Below are 17,979 nucleotides of genomic sequence, written 5' to 3' on the forward strand. Positions count from 1 at the left end.
TATCCACCTACTACAATGTTTAAAATTAAAAAAAAATTCAGCAAACACCAGGAAAATATACATTGTTGTGCTCACATGACCCAGGTTAGTTTAGTCAGATATTTGAAAAAATTATATTTTATTCAAATTTTGTGCTTCATCCATAAAACGAATTTTGTCCCTATTCTCAAGAATCACTGATAAACAGCTTTTGTGTCAATATTTTGTCTAATTTATGGAGGGGTTTTTTGTAGCTGTAAACTTAAATATTTATGTTTCACTGTAATCAGACAAAATGTGCCTTTTGGCAGCACAGCTGTTCTGTTTGGGTTAATGAATGGATCAGTAACTGCAGCCCAATATCCCATCCAAGAAAATTGTCAGTATCAGTTTCCACACCAATTTGATTGGATTGGTTCCACCACTAATTAATTATGTGACTTAAACTAAAACATATTCATACTGTATTGTAATCAGTGGCGTAATGTGAATAAAATATTTTGAATTAATTATAGGCCTTGTAATTGAGGTAACTCTTTTCTGAAGCTTTTTTTTAAATCATTATTGTAGTTTATTTTCGTTCTTTCAATGTCACACGAATTTCCTGCAAAATAAACTGCAGTAACCATCCTCCTCTTTTTTTTTGTAGCGTTCCAGTAATGTGAGTGCCATGTTGGTGCTTACCAAGCCCTTGTCAGGGCCCAAGGAGTACGTGGTAGACCTGGAGATGATCACTCACCATCTGACCATGAACTACCGCGCCAGCTCACTGCTGCGGCTCACCATCATAGTGGGGGCTTACCCTTTCTGAGCTCTAGAGATCCCAGCAGCCCCCATAAGTCTGGTTTCAGCAAACATAGCAAAATGCCTGTATCAGCATACTCTACATTCTCACTCTCAATTACGCAAATAGCATAGCCTGCGTCGTTCAAACACCAGCAAAAGTAGTTCTTATATGGTTGCTCAAATCACACCAAATCTGTGCTATATCATCACTACTTGGTATCTTACTCTTGATAGGATGCCCTAAACTTTAAAGATGTGCCCTTTTTTGTTTGTTTGTTTGTTTGTTTGCATCTTAAAGTTAATCTTTATAAATTGTTCTTCGCAATATCACAAACAACTGGAAACAGTGTGACGGCACTCATGAGAAGAGGCCTGGTAGACACCCTTACTGGAATAGTTGAATTCAGCTCTACCTGTTGTTCATATATGCCTCTGTTCAAATCAAAAGTGCTTTGAGTAACCTGTTGATGCATCTATTATTATTATTATTATTATTTGAGAAATCAACACGTAAGCACATAAAAAATATGCAAGGGTAGCAGCTTTGTATGCAACAGTAATCTACTGTTTGCACTTCAGAGCTTCTATTGATGAATATTAGGAGTCAGGGATGCAAGTTTCTATAGTTTGTCTGATAAGTGAACATTTCTAGAGAACTATAGGAACAGTTCAAAAGTGTAAAGAGAGGTAATCACCCAGCGAGTTGAGAGAGTGTTAAACTCTGTGTCACAGCAGGCTTAAACATGTATATATAAAAGATAAAAACACAATAGTTGTCGTTTATGTGCGAATGTTGATGAGTGCATGTGCGTGTGTGCCACGAGCTTTGTTTATGCCTGCATGCAGATGTAAGTGTGAAATGGCAGCAGAGAAGGGGAAAGAATGAGAAAGCCTTTGCTTTTCCTCCTTGGGGTTTGGTGGATGTGACTGAGCTGTTTATGTGTTTCTGTGATGCCATCCCAGCAAGCTTTAGGTCACAGAACCAATAACAGAGACCCTTAAACTCAAGAACACATACAGGAAATGATGGCTTTGCTAACACACCTTGGCAACTTGACGGCTCTCTGTTGCCGTTATTCTCCAGAGTCGCTGCAAGCCCCTCTAATGTCGGTCCCAGTCTAGAAGTCACACTGGCACCGGGCTGGCTTGCGTTATAAAAGATAATTGCAGTTTTTTTGCCCTGGAGCGGGTTCATGCTCAACACAGGGGATTATTAAAGTGTTAATACAATACCACCAGACATTTGGCAGAGGGAGAGATCTTTCACTACCTGTTCTGCCTCTTATGGCTCCATGTGTCTGCTCTGGCTCAGTGCTGAAACACTGTAAACTGTTGATTCACACCACTGAAAAACGTACATGTTGTCATCACGCTGTAAGTGCAGAAAGTTACCCAGCTATGCTTTAAGAAATCCCTTTTGTGTGGTTTCAGCTCTCATTATGCCGTAGTCCCTTCAATCCCTGTACAAAACCTGCAACTCTAATCTAATCATTCATGATGTCAAGACTGTTAACTTTCCTTCATGAGATGCCTTAATGTTTTGGGATTTTTTCAGTTTCTATTTAAATATATATTTTGTCATATGTATCTTGTATTGATTGTACTCTGAAGAGCAAAAGCTATGTTGTTAAATAAAATGTGTTGTAAAAATATGGATTTGCTCATTCTTCTCTGTGAAAAGCAATCGCCAGATTCACAGCTTTTTCTTACCACACACAACAAACAGGAACATAGTGGTGAAAAACATCGTTGTGTCGTCCTTTCCATGCTTCAGGGAAGCTTGACGATGATTTCATTTGAAATTAACAATGATAAATGCAGCTTGCATGATGCCAATGGCATCGTATCTATCTTGTTTAGAGACATCCAGAGAAGATACAGTACTGCAGCCGAGTCTGTGTGTGCCGAGGGACTAATGTGAACCCTGCGCACGCATCATATTTAGATATGAAGCTGGATGGGAGCGGTCTTATGGTCAGTTGTTACTCAATCATCTTGCCGTCTCAGGCTTTAGTCCGAGCAGCACTGGGATGTGAAAGATGATACATGGTGTGTCATCGTTCCCCAAATGACAAACTTGGCGACCCTTGCATCCAAGCTGTGTTTCTGCTTGTTCGTGCGTGATTAAACCCCCGTGAGTAAACGCCGCTCACCCACTTACTGTTTGGGTCAGCCGCATGGACAGCTTCTGAGCACCATTTTTGTTCCTTTACCCATGATTAGTATTCCACTCAGGATAATTTTGGGTATAATTAACCTAATCTCCCTGCTTGTTGTGAGACTTCTCATTAATCACAGGAAAACTTATTGAACAGATCAAAGCTCAATCTATTGGCTACAGATCACAGGAAAGGAGAGGCTCGTTCAGTTTAATAGTTATCCCCTGTCATCACTCCTGTGCAATATCTTTAAGAAAGTTTTTATGCTTAACAAATTGCTCAGGATCAGAGAGAGAGAGAGAGAGAGAGAGAGAGATGTTGATGATCCTCATTTTTCTTTTTCCTCAGTCAACGAATCACATGGGCCTTCAGTGAGCAGCTGTTAGCGGTGCTTTAATGGCGGGTCAAATATTTTCTCACTTTAATCTTCAATACCAACTAATTGTTGCCTGAATATCACTGAGAACTGCCATCGACCTTTAGGTCTCTTTACGGCTACAATTTATTTTCTGAAAGGACGGCTTCCAGCACGATAACGCACCGTGTCGCCAAGCTGAAACTGGCAGCCATCTGATTCTCATAGAGCACCTCTGGGAGTTGTGGAAACAGGAGATTGGCAGAATGCGAGTGCAGCTGACAAATCTGCTGAAATTATGTAATGCAGTCATGCTCACACAGTCCAATGTGGCAGGATCATTTCCAGTACCTTGTGAAATAAATGCCTCTAAGAGGCAAAACAAAAGCCAGCTTCTAGGCCTTCAGTGTCAGTCAGCTACCGTACATATGTTGATATCAGGCCAATATTGTGTAATATTTTGCTATGTTGCTCATTTTTAGCCGGCATACAAAGTTTCATAATAAGAAATTTGTAGAAACACCTGAATTCAATGAATTAGCAACTTTTGACAATGTGGTATGCTTTCACACATGTAGCAGGATCGTTTGTTTCACAAAACACACTTAATTTTTTCAAGTAAAATACATTTGCAGATATGTATATGAACATGTCTGATGGCAGCTTAACAAAATCAGTGAAGACGTTTGCTTGATCCACTCTTTTTAAATTCCAGGTTCATAAAATTCAAGCTCCACCACCTCAGAATCACTGAACAGTTTTTATGTTTTCACCCACCAGTTCTGGCCTTTTTCAGGAGGGGTGTCCTGAAGCCCAGGGGAGTTTTCATAGTGAAAGTCGGTCCATGAGGCAATGAGAAAGGGGGCTGCTCGTTGGCAGGCCTTTGGGATTGTAAAGTCATTACGGCATGAAGTCACTTGTTGACACTGGGAAACCGTGCCACACAGGGACATTCACAGGGCAAAGCATGATGTAAATCCATGCCACTTAAGAAATCACAGAACTGACAAGCATCCAGTCCGTGTGTTTATGAACTGTCTGAACTGCTCCTCTGATTTGGTTTGCCACCAGGTGCCCCTGACTTTGCCTGTTGAACATGCGCCAGGTCGTAAACACCCTGTGCTTGATATACAGCTTCAGATGCTGTTTCAATCAGCCTTCTGTCAGACTGAAAAAATAAATCCTGGAACTCCATACCTGTATGATCACATTCCCTAATTATTGTTTGGAGCAGTAACTCTGAGATGACTGCAAGAGGACTGGCCCCTTGGGGTGTTGTGAATGTAATTATATCCTGACAATAATTAGGCCCAGTCCTCAGAAAGGAGCTTGTTAGATGAAGATGTGCCTTACCGTTTTCAGATCTTCAGGAAAGCCTTTGAATTATCACATAATTACAAGGAAATATATGTTTCACAAAGTTAATAATCATCCCAGAGAACAGTTACGGTAAGTGTCATTACCTTTGAGGATACAAGTTCACTGAAGAGGGAAAGCTAATAATTTTATTTTGCCTCGTAAAGCGTTTGTCATTATCCGTTGGTTGAAAAGAGGAAACAATTTGGGGTTGCGGTGCTTCAGATGGGACCATTCTGTGAAACAGTTTATTTATTCAGAGCCCTGATGTTTGCCCATGTGAGATCAGGATGCACACTCACAGCTGAAGCAAAATATAGTTAAATTGCTGTAAAAATGTAAACAACTTGAAAAGATCGTTTATCCACTGCCAGACTTTTAAATGGAAAATACATCCAGCCAGAAAAATCCACTGTTTTTGCTATACTTTTAATTTAAAACAGTATGTTTATAAGTTGAAAGGGAAACTTCCATTAATCTTCTGAATTTTTAGGAGTTTTTTTTTTTTTTTTTTTACATGCATATCTGTAATTATCCCCAGAATTAACATTATGTAGTGGAAATTGTGGAGCAAGAAAAGAGAACAGGATCAACGTTTAGCAGAGGAAAAAGCATCACTTCAAGGTGGACAACTTTTTTGGAAATGGTTTATCGAGCTGACATTTTGACACTGCATGTTGCATGCTTCAAAACATTGTGCCTCCACAGATGGCAGAGTTAGCCATGTAGTTTACATAGATGAACCTCATGCCCCCACATATCTTGGATTTACCCCTATGTGTTGATAAAAGTTTGAGGTGGAATTTTCCGCTGATAAGAATACTCTTCGATTCATCCTAAAATAACCCAGATTTTTTATAAGAATTTTTTCTTATAAATCAGCTAGGGTTTATTTAAATAGAGAGAGAGAAAAAAAAACAGGAATGGCTAATAAACAGTTAATATCATAAGTGTACTTGGATGATTCTGCCTTGTACGTTGTGATTGGTCTGCAGCCAGGATGAAACAAGAAATACTTCAAGCGAGATAATCACAAAAGGAAGGTCACTATTCATCACATGTTACCCTCCCTGTCGAATCCATCTGCAGCTCACCATTGAAGGGTGGACGTGGCCCACCCAAAGCCCATAAATGATCAATGATAGTGGCAATTTAGTCAAATTAATAAGCACATTTTCCTAAAACAATCTGTGGAAACTATGAAAAAGTTGTTTTGAAGCCAAGCTGTTTGCTTCGAACACACCCATTCGTTACCCCCCCACACCCTCCACTTGACATCTACCCTGTATTTCCAAGTCTTTTCATATTTTCCACTCTCCTGCCATTCCTCCCAGTGCAACTTGGAAGAGCTTGACACAACAGTGCATGATATCTTTGTGTGTATGTGGGTGTGACCACGTGTATATGTGGCAGCGATCAAAGCGGCCCCGTGACGGGAAGCCAGAGGGATGGGCACAGAGGCTAATGCCATGCCAATCAATAATAATTTTCCCCAGGTTGACGTGTGCGTGCCCGGGACGGTCTGCTGTCATGAGGAGCAGTCTGGCTCCTTGCCTGATCAAATTCCACTGCAGTCCCATATCTATCTTGCCTTCCAAAAATGTTCAGCATACCAGTGGGTTTTATTGACTTGTCAGAGCAGACAGCAGATTGCAAGCTCTGCCTTGTAAGGTGTGCACTTAACAGGTTTCAACCCAGGAATGTCCACTGATGAATTCTTTAGCTTCTGTTGCTTTTTTTTTGTGGTGTTTTTAACTAAAATGCATCAGCTATGATAAGACAGTGTGTACTTATGACTTTAGTATCTATCTAAACCGTACTTGGCAAATGTGCGATAAAAATAAATTATATCATAAATCTAATTTGAGGTTTGGCTCTTTTATGGAATAACACTAAATGTGGAACAGAGTACATAAATTACATTGAAATTATGGGGGCAGAGGGGGAACAACCCCTGGTAGAACTTAAGACATGTCTAAACTAAACATGGATTTAAAATGTTATAAGAGGTGCACACAAAAGTAGTTTTGAACTATTTTGCTACTTTTTTTGCATGACTGAGATGATTCACTATTTGTATTGAATTGGTGTATCTATTAAAAGCTACTGGTTATGGTATTACATGTAAAAAAAAAATAGTGTTTAAATACTTTTGTGACCACAGAGGAAGCTGTTTTAAAGTCTGATCATTTTAATCTTTATGCAACAAGTGTAGAGGCTTTGGCTGCTTCTTACTTTGGCCTAACACCCAAATCTGCAGCCAAACTGCCCACTAAAAAAGTAACGGAAAGCAAATCCTAAAAGGGAATAATTTTAATTACCCGTGAAACAAATAGGAAATCTCTAATATCGCCTATATTTATCTGCTCAGTTTTACATGCTCATGCATTTCTTCTTCTCATGCAATTGAAATGCACAAGGAACAACAACTGTGCAGAGCTCTACAGATCACCCGCTGTCGTGACAACGCTGCTCCTGTTGTTTCCCACACTTTTGCAGGATGTGTGCAACATTTTTTACTCACTGGAGAGCGTAGCTTGTCCCACTCTGGTAAATCTGACTCAAGCACAGGGAAGTGTGGTAAACTGCCAGTACTGACAGATGCTGCTCCGCCATCTCTCACATAATGACTTTAGCCCCTTCCCCCTCCTCTTTTTCCATTTTTCTTCAGTTTCCCCTCTCCACAAATATAGTTAACTGCATGACCATCCGCCATGAATGGCTGTAAACAGCTGCCTCCTTTTTTTGATGGTTGCTTGTGAGAGCATGTAATTCAATTTGGCCCAGGGTGTACATGCACTCATTAAACCATTGTCAGCACCTATTACAGCACATTCCATGGCAGAGCAGTTCAGGTACAGAGTGCAAGTCCTAGGCATGAATTCAGACAGCTCACAAAGAACTTCTGTCGAACTTGTTTTCAAAAATGTACTCTGTGCACATTTAATTTTATTGTATGATTTTACTGAGACATAAATCTAGATAAGTAGTAATAAATCTAAGCTAAACAGAAACAAATGACAGGAGAAAGTATTTGTTTGGCTGGAGTAATATTGCAGGTCTCAGTTGTGAGGGAGCAGTGGGATCAGATCTGCTATGCTGGGATCTGATCCGCTCTGGCATCACATGCAGGATTCCAGAGATGCCCAATCAACAACCCCAAGCTTTGGTGTTGCAATCTTTCTGCTTTTTTTTTTTTTTTTTGCTGAAATATCTCTGATTGCAAACCATAAAATATGATCAACCCAACAAGGTCTCAAACTCTGCACATTCAAGCATTCCAGGGTTAAGTGGGAAACGGTTTGCAGAGCTTAGTTCAGAGGTTGGTGTGAAGATAAAAAAAAAAAAAAAAACAGTCCAAGATTCCTCAAAACCACAAAAACAGACATAATGATCTCAGTAGCTTTCAGGTCCTATATCCATCAGTTATTGTGACACATTGTGTCATGCTGTGTTCATTGTTATGGTCTGGGGGCTCTCCGCTGCGACAGACAAACCATCAGTCACACAACAACCAGCACACCAGTAAGGCGTCCTGTCTGCCTGAGTTCCACAATAAAACTACAGAAACAAAGAAGACCTGGCATCTCACATGAGAGATTCAACGGAAATCTGCCTATTCCTCACCAAAATGTTACTCACCAGACCGTTCAATGACTTGTTACACAACAGAAAGTTAAGTTAAGGGAAAGTCCAGGATTTCTTAAATATGTTGCTGTAAGCTGCAAATGTCTCACCAGCAGTAGATAATTCTCCCGGCGTGGTCGTTTAGTTTAAAACGAGATTAAATTCACCCAGAGACTAAGGCAAATAGCAAGTGAGGAAATGCCAAGACCATAGTGAATATCTCCCAGCTTCAGACCTAAACGTGTTATAACAGTTTGTGCAAACATAATATTACAAACATGTGGTTGTTTACCAGAACCTGACAATTATTTAACAGGAAATAGAGGTCGAAGGCTGCATGGCATCTTTGATCCTCTTAGGTGAAATAAACAATGAAAACAGAATATTGCTGGTTAGAGTAGATACCTAATGGAAAAGAGCATAAAAGTAAACAAAAAATATGGTTCAGTTAAACCGACAACCTTTTGCTTCTTAACTGCTTTTTATAGCAATTACTCTGACCAGGAATGCTAGCTCAGTAGGTGTTTCACAGAAAAAGGTTATTTTTCCAATCTGTATTTACTGGTAAATCTTCACTGAAAGCTGTGTAAATAACTGCCCAATGAAAACATGAATACTGGATTAAAAGTTTGTAAAATTGACTTCTCTTTAACCACTATGGAGATTTGTTTAGATCAGAACAATCTGCCTTGGTATTGGCCCCTTCTCGGACTACCCCTTTAGATTCAACCTTTAGGATCAAATGAACTTGATTTATACTAAAGAAAGACACCAACAGTATTACCTATAACAGATAAAATACTAACGTTTTAGATTTTTACAGCATGGTTTTCAAACTGTGCTACAAGTACCACAAGTTGGGTTTCTGTGGTGTGATTTATTATCAAGTACTAAATTTTATATACAACTCTTAGAGACCGAAAGCAAAGAGGAAGAATAATAATAACAATAAAAAACCTTCAGAAACATAAGAGAAAAGTGCAGTGAACAACATTTTTAAGTGCTTGCAGTGAAAATTGAAGAAGTCGTCATGAATAATCACTCAATTTAAGGCGCATCATAATCATTGTGGTTTTTAGTTTTTCACTGCATGAAGTAAGAGAACTACAGATAGAAATACTTCAGGTTACTTTACTACAACAGCAACATTCATACTGCAACCGTGCTGCTAAACAGTCTAGTAATAATTATTTGAAGAACGCTAGAATCCTGCATTTACTGAGAGAGGCTGGTGAATAAAGAATAAAAATTACTAGGAGTGGTAACAATCTCAATCATCCAGAAAAAAAATATTGGGGGTTTTGCAAACAACTTCAGTAAATTTCTATAAACTCTTGCTAGGAAAGATATTTCCTATCACATTGTTTTTTTGTTTTGTTTTTTTTGTTGTTGTTGTTTTTTAATTCAGTAATATAGTTTTATCTATAATTTATCACATCTGCTTTGTATATTTATCAAACTCTAATGCCTTTAATATTATATATATTTACAATTTCAGATTTAATCATAAGTAAAGGTAATTTAAATTGTTTTCTTTTGTCAGTTACTTCTTATACTGGCTATTAAAACAATGGTTGTTTCTTCAGCTATGACAGATTTTACATTTTACATATTTTCTAACGAGATAGATAGATAGATAGATAGATAGATAGATAGATAGATAGATAGATAGATAGATAGATAGATAGATAGATAGATAGATAGAAATTCACAGGGATGACACAGGATGACTAACAATAAAGTTCATACTGTAGTAACTTAAAATTTTGGAAAAGCATCGTTTTAATAAACTCTGAGCGGTCCCTTTAAATGAGCTTCCACATGTGCGTCAGCAGCCTGACACCTAGTGGACAGATAGTGACAACACAGATGGACGCACGGCAGCATAACCACACCCAGAAAACAACATGTGACCACTTCATTGATAAAATAAAAGAACGTCTCTCGTCTGGAGGTGGATAGCGGATCTGTTTTGCTGTTTGTTCACTCATAAATGTCACAATTTTATTCGCAGGCAGATGAACAAAGCAGGGTGCAATGCAGGGGTAGACCAACAGGTGGCAAAGTCTGCTCACTTTATAATGAATTAAGCTTTATCCCTGAATTAGGCCTCTGTGGATACACGTTCAAACACTTAAGAGTACTTGAATAATAATGAAAAAAAAAAAACAACAACAAAAACATCAAGCTAAATCACAGAAACATGTACGAAATAGCAGTCGTTTTTTTATAGATACTGCTGTTCTTTGTTATGTCGAAAGGGTACAATAATTAAAAATTCCAGGAATCATTTCGGGATCAAAAAGCAATTTGCGAGATGCAGTTTATATGCTCTAAATGAGACGGATGCTGTTCAGAAAGAGCGCTTAACTGTTTTCTGGTGACTTGAATGAGGAGCAAACAAAGGGAATGTGTGTATGAGAGACACGGAGAGAGAGAGAGAGAGAGAGAGAGAGAGAGAGAGAGAGAGAGAGAGGCAGAGAGTGGGATCCTCCATCCTTCCTGGTGGGAGGTTTGAGATGAGCTGCGCAGAGCCGTCCAAACCGACGCATCTTCCTGGCCTGCCCCCCCCCCCTCCTCTTCCTCCTCCCTTTCTGTCGGTCTCTCTCTTTTTCCTCCTTTCCTGTCTGACACTAGTCCACCTGAAGGGGAAGTGCACAAAGCCGATAAGGAAATCCGACGCGTCCGCCGAGGTCCGTCCGTCCGCGACATGTTGCGGTAAAAGGCCCGCTAAAAGGGGATGTAGAGAAGGGGACCGAGGCACCGCGCCGTGTCTGCTCTGCTCTGCCCAGCCCGCTGCGTCGCTGAGCGGCCTGCGAGCCTCACAAGATGTCGACCAGAACGCCATTGCCCACAGTGAACGAGCGTGACACCGAGAATGTAAGTGTTTTTCTTTTAGACAGATATTCAGAAGACAGGGAGGCCGAACAATGGTGTTCGGGAATAGGGTGGTTTTTTTTTGTTTTTTTTATTTTTTATTTTTTTATTGTGGAGCGGTCTGGTTAATGGCTTCTGGAGGGTTCAGTGTTGCACAGCGACACCACCAATGAGCACTTAGGGGTTTTTTTTTCTTCCTTTCCCCTTGCTGGGAATAAAAGCACGAAGCTCAAGTTAACCAGCCTAGAATAAAGGTGAAGCTCTGTTATGTTTGTCCTAGTTTCTCAAGCACAATAGCCCTAAACAACGCACTGCGTCAGTGAGGCTTTAAGGCAGAAGCGAAGCATTGGTGCTTAATATAAAGAATGAAATATTGTCTCTGTGTCCTTTGAGGGACATTTCCTCGCTCCACTCTTGCAGCTGTGGGAATTTTCTATTCCTCAACGTCAGTATGTGTCGGTGAACGGGGGGAGGTTGTTGCCCTACTTTTCAGTTGCAGCGTTTGGTAGCATCGCAATGTGACATCCATCACCCATTGGACCCTTTTGTAACTGCACACTCAGTGTAGAGGAGGAGGAGGAGGGAGAGTTACAGACAGGCTTTTATTAAGAGACATCACTGAAATCACGAGAGACCTCCCAGTGTGAGGGAATGTTTATGAACGTGCTTTCCTGTTTATTTCCCCTCATCCCGATCACAGCTCTTTAATATAATGGATCTTTTGAGATGATCTCCTATGAGGCCTGAGCCGTGTTTGCTGACACTGGCTGTGACACATGAGGGTCCCTCTGATGTTTCCTGGAAACTGAAGCCTCCGCTTGCCATGTTGTTGACACTGACTGGGAATCACTGGAATGAGTTGCTTAAAAGGACAGCGTCATTTAATAATTAATTTAACAACACTGGTTTATGTTTTATAGCGTGGACTTACATAAATTTTGCAGCCTGTTCTACTAATAGCTACTAATTTTGGCATATTTGGAAGAATGCCTGTGGTCAAAAATCATTTAGATTAGTAACAGTGGGACGTTTCATGATTGGGAAACAAGACAAAACTATAGAGTTTAAAATGACCATTTTATAGGTTTTGACTGGTTTTTGACAAAACGGCACATTCTAGAGCAACTCCAGTCTTCAAGAGCTGATGCATGTTAAAATGTTTCCTGGGTCCAATGCTCCTAAATCAAATCAGTGGCTCATTATCATGCTGAGGAGGTAATTCTGCCATGCAGAACACTGGCTCTTGAAGACTGGAGATGGTCGCCCCATTACAAACAACGAAGGACCCAACTTTACCTCAGATTTTCCTAAAGGCTTCAGACTTCTTAAATCCAAACATATTCAAGGAGAGACTGAGGTGGATAGCCTAGAATTATCAAACTGATCATATTCACTGCCAGCTGTTCGGCCTTCCTGTTATCGGTTGAAGTCTTGCTCTCTGTCAGCCTGAATGGTTTACCAGAGAGCTCATTTAAAAACCTTCTTACACCTTATGAGGTTGTTCTGATTTGAACCGAGGGCTGACGCTGAAAAAAGCTCAAGTCTTTTTCCACTCTGTAACACCATCCACAGCGAAGAGTGTTGTTGTCAGCAGGATCTCTTAGGGTTTATGTATTGTGCCGTCACAGATCAGAAAAAAAGTTAGAAAAGCTGAAAAAGACCAATGTCTGTCAGCAGCTAGAGACTTTATTTATCTCTCTTTCAGAATAGATGCATTTCGATCATCATGAAGTTAAAAACAAAAAAGGAAAGTGTTTTTCCTCCAGCAGTATAGATACATAGCTTAACAAAGCTTCCTTTGCGTGATTATATTCCCTCTCAGACCATTATTAGATGCATTGCTGAGCACGGTTAGTCTTCCGTAATGCATCAGCAGCTAATGTAAATGTCTGGAAAAAGCTGCTCCTACAGACATAGATTACTAGGTGGCTATTAAAGCCCCGTCTCAGCATCACTGGAAGCAGTCAGCCGGGCTACTCTGCACCCGCACAAGCCCAGCTCCAAGCCCTGTAGGGCAAAATAGCAGCTAAACTGCATTGCATAAGACTCCATTACTTAGAGTGAGGTGAGTGGCTTTTATACCAGCAATAAAGAGGCCTCTCTCTCTCCTCTTGTGTATATGTGCTTCTTTTGTATGGCCTCCCTGAGGACAGGATGTCATTGGCCAGGGACAAGAGACAACATTTGTACAGTATTTGAACACGAGAACTCGGTCACTTCACTGTATATGTATTTTTTTTTTTTTTTTTTTTTTTACTTTTTGTACAGTTCTACTTGCAAAATATTTGTGCGAAGCGAGACTGTGGACCTTCGCTGGCATGCCATCAAAAGTCCTCTCCCCCTGCCCCCGACTGTTTTTTTTTTTTTCTTTTTTTTTTACGGCAAAACCAGCGAAAGTGAGCCTGCCTCGTAGATCTGACTCTGTCAGGATGGAGGCTGACGGAGGTGAGGCACACACCCTGCAGGGTGTAGCATTTCCCCAGTGAAACAGGAACACGGGCGCCTGGGTAACCCGACCGAGGCTTTATTCTCCGGCGGGGTGTGGTGTTCGGGAGCAGAGGATCATGGGATCTTTGACCTGGACTGACATCAGCAGCTGTTGTGGAGGAGAGGAGGCAGACCAGAGGAGACTGCTCCAGGCCTGCACCGGTGCTGCCTTCACAGCAAGCTGTTCACCTTCAAATGATGCTAAAGTTGTGGCTCTGTGCTACACATTTTGAAGATGTCAAAAGTTATCTGTCTCCTCTGATACTGAGTCCTGGTTTGTGGGTAATTATGCGTTTATGTTTGGAAGAGACTGGATTCTCTTGCATTGTTTCCTCCTTGATAGTCTTAACAATTAAGTACTCTCAGTGAGAGAGTGCTAGGATTTAAAAAAAAAAAAAAAAACAATATTGAAACACGACCAAAAATCCCCCACACACATTATTGTTTGAATTTAGCGTCTTTATTCACATAGCTTGTGGTTGACATTACTTATTAGTGCAATTTATTAATTTCCAGGATAAGTAACGACAAAATAAATTGAGTGTATATGTTTTGCCTTCATTAGCCTTTTGCGTTTTAGTTGGGATGCATATTCACGTCTTGGGGCGGGGGAGGGGGGATGCAGGCGTTCTCACACAGTAATACTTGTTAGGAAAGTTTAAAAGCATTTAATATGTAGAAGTGAATTTTTACAAAGTAGGAGAAGTTAAGATTTTTTAGTCAGATTGGTGGGTTGTTTTTAGCATCTTAAGCTTTTTGTGTTTAGATTGTTTTGTCCTATTTTGGATGTCCCTGTGTTCAGTGTTTTTTAGCTTCTGTGAGCACTTTTTTACTTGTGAAATGTGCTTTATAAACACTATGTACTTTTTACTTTAAAAGCATATTTTCAGGCACTAAGAGGAAATATTGTCATGTGGCCAGTAATAGTAGAGGTTAAAGTTATAAGTTTAGTGCAGCTAAAAATGCATGTATGAAGCCAAAGTTGACTTTGCAGAAGGTATGTTGTGTTCTAGAAAGTTTCCAGGACGACTTGGGGTATTCTGGTTCATCATTCTTTTATGAAGAAAACCCAGTGTTTACTTTTGATAGCTAAAATCTGAATCGCGTGTTTCTGAGTGAATTAACCAGAAATGCTTTGGAACCAAGTTCTACAGAGTAGCTGGTAAAACAAATGCTCTGGGCCAGATCATTAAACGCATATTTTCATGGAACAAGCACATATCCTCCTGTGATCATATGTTGTGCTTGTGATGAGGAAAGTCACACAAATAATCTTTTGTAGAACTGGACCAATCAGAGTTTTGTTGCTGATTTCAGATCTCAGACTTCTCTAAACCTCTGACCCCCCAACACCAAGATGATTCTGATTTCTCTTTAAGAGCTGTAATGTTTTTAGCATGAATACCAAACCACTTTGTGAGAGAGCAGTTGCTTTTAACCATGGTTTTGCAATTATTTGTAGAGGCAAAATTATTTTGCAATTGAGTAGTTAGCATCACTATCATAAAAAAAAAACATGAGGCTGTTTCTTCTGCACACTGTAGATTAACTCTGATATTTCCAAAACATTTCCAACTCCAGTAATTTCCATGTTGGACGTTAGCTTGAAATGATTAAACAGATTACCGTACTTTTGCTGCATTGTTCAGCCTTCCTGTTATCTACTGAAGTCTTGCTCTCTCTCTTTCTCACTGAACATTTCTGGTCATCAGCTGATCCCTCTGTTAATCTCAAGCCTTTTACTTTCAGTTTAAATGTAAAATACAAAGCAAATTCAGAAGCAGACAATTTGCTGTCAAAACACCTAAAAGTTATTTGAAAATAGAAGCTGGCGACTCTCAAAAGCCATTAGTTTTCACACCTATAGGGACTTGTCCTTTAGGATGGGTGAAGCTCCAACAAGCAGTGCAGGAAGAATGTGGGGAAATCTCCCAAATCAAGGATGTGCAGAGTGTTCAGAGACTGTGACACTTAAGTACTTTCCAAACTGACTATACAGAGTTTACTATTGACATTTCAGACAGTGAGCGTTCAGAGCCAGTATTTCCACTTTTCAGTGAAAATGAGAGCTGGTATTTTGCAAATGGTATTACAGAGTTCTCTAAGAATGAAAGTAATTCCTGATACACATCTTTGTCCACTTTCTGTATTCATGACTTTTTTTTCCCCACTGTTGAAGTTTGCATCCATGACGAGAACTACTTTTATTATATTTATACTTGTAAGTCTACAGCAACCCCAGTGATACCAGATACCAGCATATTTGCTTTGGATTTACAAATAAAGAGGTGCCTGGTCTGTCCTCCTTTGACAGCCGTACAAGAGATTGTCTCAAGTTTTCTTTGCTTCTGATTTGTAAACCCAAACGGCTTTAAGATGAAGATGCAGAGTGGTTTTGTTAATCTCTACGTGTGCCTTCCTTGCAGCACTCATCGGTGGATGGCTTTGTTGAGCCTCCAGCTCCCCCAACAAAGTCTGCGAGTCGTCACAGCCTGCCACGATGTCGCAACTCTTTCACCTCCACAGACGAGCAGCCTCATATCGGCAACTACCGCCTCCTTAAGACCATAGGAAAGGGGAACTTTGCCAAAGTGAAGCTAGCAAGGCACATCCTGACTGGGAGAGAGGTGAGGCAAACTTACATACTGCAGCGAAATGATAATGGATCTTTTTTTTTTTTTTTTTTTTTTTTTTTCCAATTTAAAATCAGCCAAAAAAAATTCCTTCCATGTCATCTAATTCTGCACCGGTTTGTGTTGCTTTATCACATAAAACCCCAAACATTTATTCTGTCTGTGGTTGTAATGTGTGAAAATGTTTAAGGGATGTGAATACTTTTGCAAGACGTTGTATGGTTGTTTTTAATTTTTCCAAATCCATTTGAGCCTCAGATAGATTTTCAGACTTTCAATTAAAAAATATATGGGAAAAAAAACCCACCAAGTAGATCTTGTAAATTTAGATGCGTGTTAAATAAAGATGAGGTACAAGTTTTTCTTTGCATTATTGATCTTGTTGCTCAACTTATGTTGATGCACATCTCTTTTCCTTTCACACACAAAGGCAGGCTTGCACAGTGCTCACCTGCCTGGGTGATGGTGTGTGTGTTTGTAATTACACCTTCTATGTACCTCATAGGTGCTCTCATGTTGGCGTCTTTTGCCATTTGCATCCTTTAATCTTCTCAGTTTCATGAAGTCAGAGGTTTTATCAGAGTTTTAAAAACACGGCTGGTCTCTCAGGTCTAACGGGTATGAGTTTGTCGGCCTCGTGGCTTTTAATGCTAATGCTAAACAAGCAGATTGCGTATGTGACCCCTGGTGCAGGAAGAGAAGGTCATGCTCCTGTTTGTGTGTGTGAAAGGCTTTGCTGGCTCATCAAAATGCAAAGACATGGACAAGAGGTAGAGGGAGAATAGATGGAAAGAACAGAAGCCATAAAAACTGATGCAATCTCACTGAAGCAATGGCCTGCCAGCTACATTTTAAGTTGAACTGCAACTTAAATTGTATCTAGACAAATGGCTGGATTATTACAGCTTGTGAGCTTGTTTCAGATGTTTGGAACTGACTAGGTTGTTAACTACACTCATTTACTGTTTGTCTTATCCAATTTGAGCTGCTGTCAGCATGTGCATTAGTGCAGTCTGAAAGCAGTCGGATGCAACATTTAGATTCTTATATTTCAAGTGTGATGCATTTACATCCCACCTTAACTCTCACTGCCTATGATGCCCACACGTGTGTGTAGATTTTAGTGCCTGAGATTGTAGAGCTCACAGAGAGTAGTAAGACCATCTTGATGGAAACAAACAAACAAAAAAAAAGAGTAGACTGATGGCAGTTTGGGTTGATGGGAACTGAGGTAATGTTTAAAAAAAATGGATGGTTGAAAGTTAATAGATATTTAGGTAAATCAGGGACTCTATTTTATTTATTTGTGGGCTTTTTTTTCCCTGATCTACCAGTTTCTTTGACATTTGGTCAGATTTTTGACAGTTTCCTTTGGTATGAAGCATCCATGCACTAACAAGATGCTGTGAGCTGGCAGAAACAGCAGCTTCTCTCTCCTTCTGTGCCTCTAGAGATCTGGTGATAGAGATATTTCAGGTGACTCACTTGCATCATGTTTACAGATCTGCTCCGCACACTGTCTCTGAAAGAGGCAGATTCTCCAGAACGGATGATGACATTAGCGCTGCTTGCTCTGACAACTTTTGCTTGACTTATTGCTCACTGAGCTGCGGCTGATCAAAAGCCTGCTATGAATCCAGCAGCAGAGATTGGTTCCTCACTAGGGTCTGCTAAAATATTGATCTTTATTTAAATAATTTTCAAGTATTGGCCTAATTTA

General features: G+C 40.0%; 2 protein-coding genes across 8 annotated transcripts in view; both read left to right on the top strand.

The window, feature by feature from the left end:
- Nucleotides 1–2,417, top strand: part of LOC106959655 (EGF containing fibulin extracellular matrix protein 1) — a 27,915-nt gene extending 25,498 nt beyond the window's left edge. For all 3 annotated transcript variants that reach the window (XM_015052378.1, XM_015052385.1, XM_015052393.1), the window contains one exon: nt 629–2,417. In XM_015052378.1, the coding sequence (XP_014907864.1) occupies nt 629–790 (162 nt within the window). In that variant the 3' untranslated portion in view covers nt 791–2,417. The remainder of the gene's footprint in view (nt 1–628) is intronic.
- An 8,333-nt stretch (nt 2,418–10,750) lies between these two features.
- The window catches only part of mark1 (MAP/microtubule affinity-regulating kinase 1), a 37,529-nt gene continuing 30,300 nt past the window's right edge, over nt 10,751–17,979 (top strand). For 2 of the 5 annotated variants that reach the window (XM_015052415.1, XM_015052443.1), the window contains exons 1-2: nt 10,752–11,142; nt 16,053–16,253. In XM_015052415.1, coding sequence (XP_014907901.1) covers nt 11,092–11,142; nt 16,053–16,253 — 252 coding nt within the window. In that variant the 5' untranslated portion in view covers nt 10,752–11,091. Of the gene's footprint in view, nt 11,143–16,052; nt 16,254–17,979 lie in introns of all 5 variants that reach the window. The other 3 variants (XM_015052426.1, XM_015052434.1, XM_015052452.1) reach the window with 3 other exon arrangements.

Source organism: Poecilia latipinna, unplaced genomic scaffold (assembly GCF_001443285.1).
Source record: "Poecilia latipinna isolate Pla-1442-1.1 unplaced genomic scaffold, P_latipinna-1.0 Scaffold53, whole genome shotgun sequence".
Lineage (NCBI taxonomy): Eukaryota > Metazoa > Chordata > Actinopteri > Cyprinodontiformes > Poeciliidae > Poecilia > Poecilia latipinna.